This window comes from Sinocyclocheilus anshuiensis, unplaced genomic scaffold (genome assembly GCF_001515605.1).
Source record: "Sinocyclocheilus anshuiensis isolate Anshui unplaced genomic scaffold, SAMN03320099.WGS_v1.1 scaffold453, whole genome shotgun sequence".
In the NCBI taxonomy this organism is placed as follows: domain Eukaryota; kingdom Metazoa; phylum Chordata; class Actinopteri; order Cypriniformes; family Cyprinidae; genus Sinocyclocheilus; species Sinocyclocheilus anshuiensis.
In genome coordinates, this window is record NW_015537979.1 from 994,887 (window position 1) to 1,007,364 (window position 12,478).

General features: G+C 37.9%; 1 protein-coding gene across 1 annotated transcript in view; it reads left to right on the forward strand.

Annotated features, from left to right (window-relative positions):
- nav1a (neuron navigator 1a) overlaps positions 1-12,478 on the forward strand; it is a 178,710-nt gene that overhangs the window by 42,326 nt on the left and 123,906 nt on the right. Inside the window, exon 5 of the mRNA XM_016466664.1 lies at positions 9,605-9,707. Within this exon, the coding sequence (XP_016322150.1) occupies positions 9,605-9,707 (103 nt within the window). The remainder of the gene's footprint in view (positions 1-9,604; positions 9,708-12,478) is intronic.

The window sequence follows — 12,478 nt, forward strand, 5'->3', positions numbered from 1 at the left end:
CATATATTTTCTTGTAATGAAATATGAAGAGTAAAATGCATTTTAAATCCTTTTATATATATATATATATATACATAAATGAAGACAGTTCACATGCATATATTATGTAAACAAAAACTTTTATTTTGATTCATCGTTTGACAGCACTAAACTTATTTTATTTATTTATTTATTTGTTTATTTATTTATTCAAACTGGCTCACCTTACCTCACTCGTTGATTCATCTTACCCCAGGCCTGAACTTTTTCCGGACAGCAGCACTATTTAACTTATTTGAAAGATGTTTCTTTCTAAAAAAAAAATAAAAAAAAATGCACAGCAAATATTCAATTTGTATGATTTTTGCAAATAAAAATACTCTTGAGTCATCAAATAAGTGTTAAAAAAAGTGGCTTGTCTTATCATGGTCTTCCTACAAACTGCAGGAGTATTTGAGGAATTCTTAAAACATTAAGGATAATAGATGGCTTTTTGTGTGTCCTCTCTGTTGAATACAACTATGAATGTGTACTATCCTTGGCCGATTTCAGACGTGCCAAATCTCTTAATATTTGCATTGAGAAGAAGACTGGAGAGCCCTTGTTAAAAGCAAACATTTCACCCTAAAGTGGAAAGAAGCAGTTGAGATTCCACCGCTCCAGTTCCACAGCTGGTCTCTTTTACCCTCCATGGTGTCATGGGATCACTCTGGCCTGAGGTCATTTCAGAGTTATGTTTTTGTTTGTCACACGGCATTGCACCACCTCTTTCCTCCTTGAGCTTCAGAAGACATTGAGCAACACTTGTGCTCAATCTTTGGCAAGAAAACATTGTTCCACATGAACCTCTTTATACGACTCTGTCTTTATTGACAAACTGTCTGCTGGTCATACATGCAGTGATTGGGCACAACAACAGCTGGGTGGACCTCCTCAACTCCTGAGAGGCTTGCAAGAGATGCAGCTGTAGTGTTCGAGGCTTCTCTGCGCCAGTTAGTTTATAAACCTTGCAGTTGTCTGGGCATCTCTCCCAGTTCACACTTCCCTGCCCCTAAGCATGTAGGGATTCCTCACCAAACTTGACTGCTTCTGCTTTGTTGTGAGTGGTGTGGACTAAGCGTTTCCTGGGGGGAAAATAGAAAAACATGATTCTATGGTCACTTCCACCTCTTCCACTGAGCAAGGAGATGTCAAGTAATGGCACTTAGAAATATGAACTTAGAAAAAAATGCATTAAAGATCTTGAGTTAAGTACAAGTTAAGCACAATCAACACATTTGTTGAATTATGTTTATTACCACAAAAAATGTATTTCCTCTGGTCTTGCCTTTTATAATGGGAGTGAATGGGGCCAATCTATTAAATACTGTTTCAATAGTACAGACGCAAGAAATAAACTGTGTTTTATGATGGAAGAAAGCATGTACAGACTTTTTCTGTGTAAAGTTGTATACAATTTCACAACTTCGTTTCCATGACCCTAAAACAACTGTAAAAATGATTGTTTAAACAGTCAGATTTGTCCCATTCACATCCACTTTCACTTCTAAGTGCCTCAGAATAACCAGTTTTTTTTTTTTTGTAATAAAATCAGGGATGAGTCTAAAATGGTATTTTCCAATCAACAGTGTCCCAAATGATACAAATGTGGTCATTTTGACTTGTATTGAACCTGTAATATTCCTTTTAGTTTGACCATTTAATTACTTTTTTTTTTGACTGCAAGTTATAAGACAACAACAACAATACATGTTTTAAAAAGATTCTTGCAGTCCTCTGAGAGCTATCCGACTTAAAATTAAGCTTAGACGGGGGATTTCCATTTGTCACGACAGATGCATTCATGAAGAGGAAGTCATCTTTCCCAAGGTAGCAATAAAAAAGACGTTATATTTGTAAGAAGCCCAAACTTTGTGTCCAGAAGGGTGGATAAAGTTGTGTCTGACTTTATTATATTTAAATGTTCCTAAAATTTTTCCCTGTCATTGTGTTGTGAGAAATTATTCCCTTTGCTTTCTTGGCTGAATACCTCTGAACTTCAAATCAGATTTGTCATGGCAGTAGGTCTATTTCATTGATTCAGTTTGGCCTTTTGCGTGATTCTGCAAACAGTTTTCTTCTGGAAAAGTGTCATGGGATTTCAACACAAGTGATGCAAGATAAGGAAGTCTTATAATACTTTCTGGAAACAACACCAGCATGATAAGACCAGAGTATCACAGCTTTCTTTCCTCTGTAGTTTTCCCCCAAGGATATTATTGTAATTTTGTGCGGATATTCCAGTCCGTCTTCTCATTTCCCGCGGTGTGTCTTCTACCATTTGGCCAAAGCATCTGCAGGACACTCTATTGTTATTTAAGAGTCCCTTCATTCACCAGATGCGGCGTGCTTGCGTGTGTACGTGTCTTCCTGTTTTCATGTTGCCGAGGTCACCACTTTGTTTCTAAGCACCCTGACTTGAGTAGAACTGAAAAACACAGACGCAGAGTCATAAGGTAAACTGGAAATGAAACAAAATTGTGGTGGAGAAGCTGGAAACTACACCTTTTCCCCTAAACTACAAATGAGTCTGAAATGGATTATTACTCAGAGTATTTTAAGAGTATAGCAGTGTATTGTTAATAAAATATCAGCCAGCTTGTCAAAGTAACAACAAATGATTCTATGGCACAATGCTACACCATTAAACTATATTAACATCCCTTTGGGATTCATTTGGCCTTATTTAGATCCCTGTCACCCAGTATACCTTAATTAACCAATTAAACATCATCTGTTCCTTGGTTCTGGTAATGAAACATGGAAAATGAAAACATTAATGGATGGGAATTGACCAACATTTGTAAAGACCTACTGATCCAACAAGAGCTCCATGCTGTGCTTTGTTTCATACTCTTTCCAGACAAGACCTCTTAGAAGAGTGGCCCATTTCTGCCAAAAAATTCTTCTCAGAGCTGTCAGCGCTCTCTGACGTCCATGTACGTTGTCCATTTCGCTTCTTGCTCTCGTAGCATTCTCAGAAAGGCAGAAGATGGTTCCAGTAAGCATCTGTCTTCACCCTATTAGCTTCTCTATTGACAGGCTATTCAGTTACTCATTAGGAAGACACTGTCAGTCTTTTGGCAGCCTCGGGTTCAGATGGTACTTTAAGTTGGTAGTGCATTTCAGAGATGAAAACACTTAACAATCTAGTGTTTTAGATGTTGTAATATTAGGTTAGACTCTCTGCAACAACGTCTCAGAAGTTCTGAAGACTGTTTCAATTACTGGAACTTTTCCCCATGATCTCTCTTGGACTCTCACCTCTTTGGGAAACTCTAGAGGTCTAAGAATCTGGAGCAGATCCAGAAGATTTGGTTATTAGAGTTAGCATGCATGACTACTTTTCATTAAAATCTGTGATCTCATTTAACTGACCCTTTGTGTGAGGTCTTTCTCTATGGTAGATCTGTCTTCTTAACGGAGACTGTTGTCCACATTTTGGAAACCATATTTAAACCACATCTAGCTATCCACTGGGCAGTGATCTATATGCATGTCCCAAAACTTTTCCAAACAATAGAGACCATGAAATCATAGTCCAAGTTCTAGAGCCTCATAAATCCCGATTTTACACTAACTGTAATTATGGGATTACTGTTAATCTTTCGTCTTGTGATAGAGGGTCATTTTTAAACCCCATTAAATGAGGTGTGAATACACAAATGCAAGTATTTGACAAGTTCTTTGTGTGGGTTTAGTGTTTCCCATTAGAATGCAACGCACTTTACAGCCTTTGTTTTATTGTGTTCTCTTTTGAGCTAAATATACAGTAGAGTCCTCCCATTCCTTTAGAAGTTTCCATTCTTCCAGTCCTTTGTCGTCACGACATATTATTGTAACACGCCAACTAAGCTACTGTTGGTTCTCTGTTCGTCGGCCTGATGCCACTTTTTCTTTCAAAGCATGTACCATTAGAATTATCCCAGTGTCTCTGCTTTTCCATGGACAGTCGTGAATCTACTTGTATACTCCTGAATAGACTGAGAGAAGAGAACGGCTGAATTACTTGTAGCGGCTGCTTTCAACTCTTTCTCTTTGTGCCCCATCACAAGTAGATGAGGGTGTAAATAGGGGGAGGCAGGTGTACTGCAGTCCCCCCCCATCCGCATTTAACCAGCTAGCCTTGATTTATTAGCTTTCCCCCTTGGGAACGTACTTGCGACGGGGGGTGAAATTTGCAACCCTAATTTCCTCATTCTCTCGCCCCGGTTGCAGCTGGGTCCTATGGGCCTGGGCCGATTTGGAAAACAGGAAGTCTGATGGTCTTGGACCTATCCGTCAACCTCACCCCTGTAGTGGGAAGGCTTTAATTACCATAAACGAGAGCTGTGCTTAACAACCACGAGGAATCGATTAGATGCAGCGGAGGGACTGGAGAGGAGCCCCCCCTTCCACACTGGCTGATGTCTTTTGTTTCAGGATATAGTGTTATACATCCCTGTTTTGGTTCCAAGAGCAGACATTTGCATCAGGAAGGGCACCACTGGTGAGAAATGCTTAATTATTTAATGCTCTTCAGTCAGCACTGTAAGTCATATGACTAAAGATCACAGGTGATTGCAGCCTGGTTGCATGACTGAACATGGACAAAAATGATTTTTACAGAGCTTCTCGTTCTACTTCCACTGGCACAAATAGACAGTGTTACAGAAAACCTATGTAACATAACTTTCAAAGCATTGAGATTAGTGGTGTGTGAAATGAGGTAAAGCCCGGTCTGTTGGAGAGTGACTATGTGGCTTTAGATAAATAAGTTCCTCTCATTTTATTTTTTGATTTGATTATTTTCTAATCCAGATTTTAAAGGAAATACGACTTCCCTTGCCTTCTCAGAGAAAATGCCTTTAATTAAGACATAAATAACAATTCTGGTCATTATACTCTAATAAACACTGAAAAAAGCTACACATTCTAATAAAGGCACAAATGGGGTTTCGGATGTGCTGAAGTTTGATATTTAGGGTTCAGACTTTGCTCAACCTCTAAGCAAACACCACAAATGATTGAAATAATATTTATCAGGCACCCCTCCTGCTTTCCACTGGCGATAACCTTTCAAATATGAACAGCTTGACCACTTTGATCGGCACATGGCTGCAGCGCTCCTGTGTGTTCAGTGACTCAATCATCTCAGTATTGAGCTAATTCCCAAAGCCACTGAAATCAATAGTTCTTATATGTCACACCGCTTAATGGTGAAATCAATGTGATATGTTTTCGTGAGCGTGTTTCTCGCCTTTACTGCAGCATTGAGCGGTGTTGCCAGACTGGCCATGCTTAGACTACAACCATCAGGGTGATGGACACCTCATAGGTTCATGACCTCTCTCTCACTGCATAGGTCATTCCAGCACTGGCCAGCTGGACTGACCCGCAGGGGTCTGTAGGCGTGGGGGTGGAAGTGTGATGATCTTCTCAGTCTCCTTTCGTTACACCAGAGCTCAAAAGGACAATTCACATGTATCCGTCTGCCAACTGGAGCGATCCATACACGGTTCCATATTACTGAGAGGAAACTCAGTGGCTACAGTTACAAATGTTGTTTTTGGACTCATGTAATGCTTCAAAATGCTTTTTTTGTGACATATACGAAATCTGAATCCAGTGATGAATGGAAGCAAGTCCGCTGTGCATATTTTGGGTGTGAAAGGTCCATTGAATGCAACATGTTCTCTCAAATCTGTCCATTTTCTGGTAATTACCCTCTCATGGCTTAATGCTGTGTGCTATCACAGAGAGTCAATGGCCCTTTCAGCCACAGACTGTTGTAGACACCATCACTATCATATTGTCAATGGGGGATTGTGGTCAGCCTGCTTTAAATTCAGCTTATCTTTGCTTTTATGACGCAAGAGTTGCTAAATTAATGGTGATTTATATAATATCCAAAGGAATGGCAAAAATGGCCTAAAATAATGAAATAAAATGTTTACCAATAGGATTCCAAGCTGTCATTGGTTAGGCAAACTGACAGACCCGTCCAAAACCTACACTAATGGTTGAGACAGTGTTAAGCTGGTTGGACACTCAAACAAACACACCAATGATATGACTGTGTGTTTATACTTCTAGAAGAATCAATCAGATTTTTGTTCATATCCAATTGGAATCCGATCATATTTAGCAAATGTGAATGTAAAAAAAAAATTACATGAAATACTATTTTAACAAATCTGTTTCAAGCTACATTCATTTGTCACATTTGTTGAAATCCATTTCAGTCTTTACTGTTCATATCGGACCAACAAAAGCATTGCATAACATAATTGTGTAATCAACATAGAAGGATGCGGTTATGTACAGTACAAGTCAAACTACTAGCTGTAAATCAAACCACTCTCATTACCAGTCCAACTTATAGAGCAGCCCATTTGAACCACTCTGGGAGACTCATTGTATTTCATGAGTCTAATTGTATGATATTATGCCTGAATGAAGAGACACTCCACAGGGGGCCGCATGAGGGGGTTCTCCATTTTCATCACAAAGCCATGGGCCACCTCCATGTGTTGTGCTGATCCACTACACACACCCTCACAAACACACACAATCATTTTGCTATGGTGAAGATTAAAGTGAATTAAGACTAGGACTTTGACTAATGCCAGTCTGGATGTCATTACTGAGGGTTTGGCATGGAGTCTTGCTGTGCTGACTGGTCAAGATTCAGGATTAACACACCCCAGGGGAAACATACAAGATGGTGTGAGCGATCAGGTTTTGGGACGATGTCTTCCTCAGACGACATGGACCATTCTCGGGCTGTCGAAAGTGTATTGTGTATGAAGTAATTCCAGTTAGTTATGCGCAGAAATATTTTTCACTGAAACACTGAAAATGAAATTGAACTAAATTGAATAATGCTGGCTAATTGGGTAATTGATGCTGTTCAGGGTGTCTTGTTCAGAGGTGATAAACCAATTGTAGTAAAGTTTATCGACAACAAACTTCTTCTTGATATTTCAGACAAACAGATTTTCCCAATTGCAACCAAAAACATGATTTTCGCTTTCGGTGAATTCCGTCGACACTGACATGTTCAGGCCTTTCCACGCTGAGCGCGATGCGAAAAAGCAAGGCGAATCGCCGACGAACGGTGCTTTCACACCGACCACGAAACGATTGTTCGCCTTCTGCTAATTCACGCCTGCACGCTAGGTGGCGCAGACCAACAATGCATTTTTCCTCAGATATGTATCTCATAAATTGATTTAACGTTGTCCGCTGCTCAATATACAGCATTAAATTAAGACAAACAAAGTTGGTTCTACACCAGAAACAAACTATCTATAATGCTTACAAGAATAGGCTACATCCTAAAATATAATTAGAAGTACAATTAGCATCAAGCTACACTTGAAAATGTATGTAATTATTAATGTATTTGCTTACCCACTTTAAACCATCATTGAGTGCTTGTAATAACTTCCGATTGTGATCTATAGTTGATTTTGATTAATAAGCAGACACATGCACTTTTTGTATGTTTAATAATGCTACACTGCTAATATTTTTCATAAACATCCTTTATTGCTATAAAAATACCATGAGCTGCATACAAAACACATACAGAAAATATATCGTCATAATCATGTCTATTTGCTTTCATATTTCATGTGTAGAAAAAGAGTTAACGCACTCTGACTCATAACACTCGCGCACGTGGAAGAAAACGGACGGTGCTCTACAGATCACATAATTCAGTGGACAATTAATAGAAATGTTATTCTGTATAAAGAACATGTGAGAATAAATCTGTTCTCAAATACCAAAGATAACAAGAACTCAGCATCCACTCTCTTCTCTTATCCGGGATACTCTTCTTCGATGTTTGTTTACACTGGTTTTCGAAACAGCGCCACCACTCTCACCCTTTTGTGCAACAGCAGCTGCTCCGGTCACGTGATCCTAGCTAAAATCTTATTGGACGGCCTGTGATTTCGCTTTGCGAAACTGAAAAGATTCGTCGGACTGGTTCGAAAAAAAAAACATTTGCATTTTCGGTGCGCGAATGTTTGCGGTCTATGTGGAAGCATCCATAGAAATCTATTGTTTTATTCCAGCGCGTCATCGCGTCCGATATTCTTTTCGCTTTTTCGGGCTCAGTGTGGAAAGGCCTTTCACCTGTTGTGTCAGTAATTAACTGTTTTGGTCAGTAATTAAATCCCTTCAAAACCATTTTGGCTAAAACTGATTTTTATTTTATTAAATTTTTATTTATTTATTTGCTATTTTGGCCGAATATTTTCAGTTGCCAAAATTTCAGTGCATCACTAATTCCTCTCTGATTAGTTGACTTCTACGCAATTTCTAGGAGTCGGATGCACCAGGAAACAGTGACATTTTGGATTTAACAAAGTTAGCAAGTTATGTGAAATTTTCAACAAAATCTTTTCAATTGTTTTTACAAACTTTTTTGAGATTGCAGTGTTATTATTTGAGCATGCTATCACTTGCATGCCTGCAGTATCATCAGTTGAGGGTGATGTAATAATGAATGTTTTGTGCCAGAATAAACCTCAGTGTGGACCAGACTTTATGCCTGTAGCCAAATGTCTGGCTACACAAACTTATATAATGAGGTGAAAAGTGCTCAATTAAATTACCAGTGTGACAAATTAATTGTATAAATTAAGAAATATCAACTAATGAGTCTCTTTTTTTCATTATTTATCTGTCAAAGATAAGGCATTTTTACAAAGACATTTTTATCTCCAAAATTATAAGTTGTTATGACTTAAGTTAAACATAGTAAAGTCATATGACAACAATGCATATATTTAATTCTGTTTCACATAATTTTAACAAATTGTAGGCAGTATCTGATAAGTGTTACACTACTATTTCATTCCATATGAGTCTGTGTGTAAAGCCAAACTGATGAATGGATAAACAGAGGGGAACCTCTTTATAAACTGCACTATGTGGTTTTATTATCTGACACTAGTAGACCGGCATGTTGGTTTTTTTTTTATGTTTTTTTTTTTAGGGTGGGAGGCAGATTAGACTAAATACAGCACTTTTACTGTCAGCAGTTTTAAAACCGTCCTCAACATGTCAGAGTTAAGATGTATAATGCATTTCCCCACAGTTTTACAGCTTGAATGTCAAATAATTCTGTATAAGCACATTTGCCTAAATAAAGCAAGCAATTAAACTGAAAGGAGACCTTTTATAAATACTAAAGTCCTGTTTAAGTGAGCTTGCTAGTACAGTAGCTCAAAGAGGTTGTGGCATCTTGGCAGGCTGGAAATGTAATGTTTAATTAATTCTAGTACTGCCTGAAATGCTGCCTACTTGCTGAATCGTCATATTCCACTGCTTCATTACTCTGCACTCTTACAGCGCGAGAGAAAGGCATTTGTGTGTTCTTCCTGAAAACTGAGATACTGTATGTGTGTGAGTGGAAATGTGGACCATGGCTTGATAACATGCATCTATATATTAATGTTTTTGTTGGCTCTTCTCCACAAAGTGTTAAATCTTAATGTGCATGGGTGTGTTTGTCTGTGTATGGCCATATCACTCCTAAATGCCTGCATTAACCGGCCACTCATCGTCTCCTCTCTGTTCTTTCCTGCAGATCCCGAGTCCCAGAGGAAACGTACCGTTCAGAATGTCCTTGACCTCCGGCAGAACCTGGAAGATACCATGTCCAGTTTACGGGGGTCACAGCTCAGCCACAGGTACAGGAGCTCACTCTTCTAGTCCAGCTCTCCTTTAAAAGCGATGGAGTCTACCATGTGTTAAGATTAAAATGTGGACTTACTCTGCAGCGTGTTTCATTTGTTTATTTGTGCGTGCTTGTTTCTTTTTTTTTCCCTTAGCTTTTTGTTTGGTTTTGTGCTTTTATTTTGTACTGTTTTATTCCTGTTGTTGTTTTGCATTACTTTTTGATTTGTGCTTTTTTTGTTGTTTTCTTTTGTGTTGTTTTTTGTTTTTGTTTTGTGATTTTTAAAATGTATTTATTTATTTATTTTGTTTTGCTATTTTGTGTTTTTTTTATATTGTGAAGTTTTGTTCTGTATTTTTTTAATTTATTATTTTATTTTTGGTTAATTTAGTGCTAGGAAATCACACATCAGGTTTTAAAAATAAAATAATCTCTCAAATTGGTAATGTTATGATTCAATTTAGGGTTGCCAAAATTTTTAACCTCATATTAGAAATATTAGAGATTTGTAAATTTATCATATTAGTCATTAATTGGATATAATGGCTGATTTTGGGTATTTAATAGTGCTCAATTATCCTTTTTTGGGTTTAGATTTTTTTTTTTTTTTTTAGATTGTGTAATTTAGTGCACATTTGAGGTTACTCAAATGAAGAAAACAATTACCAAAACTTAAACTGAATATCCTTTTCTCATACTGTAATGTTATAATGTTGTGATCTAATTGATAGAATTAGAAATTTAGAATAAATAAAAATAGTAAAATAATGTATTTTAATAGTTTAATATTAACAGTATAATTATAATGAATTTAATAGTTTAATGTCAGTGCATTCCTAAAAAAGAAAAAGCAAATGAAAATGTCTGTCCTTACTGTCATTGTCAAATGTCATTCGGAGGAATATTACATATTTCCAAGTGAATGCAAAACATCAGCAAAGGAAGTCAGCAGTCGTGGACTAGAGCAGCAGATGTTTCTGTGTCCTTCTCACATCAGCACCTCCGCCTGTTGTTTCCTGCTGTCCAAGGCTTACAAACACAGATGCAAACCCTACAGCAAAAGGATGGATTAGCCTCTCATTAGAAAGCCACAACTGCAAACCCCTGCTAGACCTCACACAGTATGTTGTGTTAGTGTTTTGGAAACCAGAGCTACTGGCAATGTTTTTGCTAGAGTATTGTTTAAAGAAGCAGAAAGCGCTCCTTCAACCAGAGGAAGTCACTCGAGGAAGCTGTTAATGGTGCATTATAAACCAACAGGCCTAGAGAGAGTCCATTCCTGCAAACGAAACACTAAATATGTTGTGTAACAGCTGTGAGAGCCGTGGCTTAGTGGTGGACGCAGGTGCTCTGACGCATTGAGCCGTGGTGCTCATACAGGCAATGTGAGTTCAAATCCAGCTCTTCTGCCAGACAAGAACAGATGAACCATAAGAGATCCATCATCGGAGTATATCTTAGCTCTCTGTCTTTCACTTAGCCTGAGTGTGTCTGTGTAATTTTAGCACTGCCTCCTAGTATAAAATTACTCTGCCTCAGCAGCTTTAAAGTCATTCTATTAAAAGCTTAACATAATTGGCCTGATTTAATGCATCTTCTGCACATAAACACTAATGCCCCTGTAGAGAGAGTCGGTAATGTGCTGAGCCCAAACTCTATAATAGACATACTGTATGTCAGTGTTTTGTGTGGCATTATAGTGCTTTATGATGCATAACAATGGTAACTTTCTTGATTTGTCATATGTTATCCTCCTCTGATTGAAGTGTTCTCAGAAGGGCCCAGTTGAAGGATAAAAGGAACAATAATCACTGTCATTTAGCCGTCATTATTATTATTCAGCACAAAATTCAGGCAAACAGAAGCGCCTGCCATTTTATCAAAGGATAATTCACATTCACGTAAATGCTCTGAAAGCCATTGTCTTCTTTTCTATTAACATTTTTCTCAGCCCTTTGCTGTTTGTATAAAATTTCTACATAAATCTGTGATAACTGCAAATATTCAGTGCATTGTGGGTATTCAAGTGCTTCGAGTTCAAAACAAGTGAGACGATGTGACATGCTGTCAGTTGCATTCCTGTAGATCAGTCGGTAGCGTTTTATAACTTGAAAAGTAGAGCATGACGCTAACAACACCAATGTTGTATATGTTGAATGCAATGTAAGCCACTTTGGATAAAAGCATCTGCCAAATGCATAAATGTAAATACCAATTATGACTATATAGCATTAAGTTATCTGTTAGCATTCCCAAAGGTAGCTAGTCTGCTGGTGCAGGACCCTCCAGAAGTTTGTGACTTTGATATATGATATATTGACCAATATTTGCTATTTTTAAATTATTTGGAGCATTTTTCTGTTTACTGTTAAGCGTTGGAAGTGACAGCACTGGGACTTTTGTTTTGAAATGCGCTGAGATGCAGCAGAGCTCCTGTCTCCGACTTCATTAGTTAGTTGTCTTTAAAGGGGGCATATGATGCTGCTAAAAAGAACATTATTTTGTGTATTTGGTGTAATGAGATGTGTTTATGCGGTTTAAAGTAAAAAAAACACATTATTGTGATCGTAGAAATGACAAACAACAAGTGCTACTCTACTGCCCAAAAGTCGCGTTTGAATCATCAGTGGCAAAACCTTTAAATGAAAACCTACTTACAGACTGTGAGTCAGAACTGCCGGCATTGTAGTCTACTCTCCCAGGATCAGGAAACAGTCCTCAATAAAATGTGCTGCACACATCTGAATATTTGGGTTGAACTGTTCTGGAACAGTGTTGTAAATA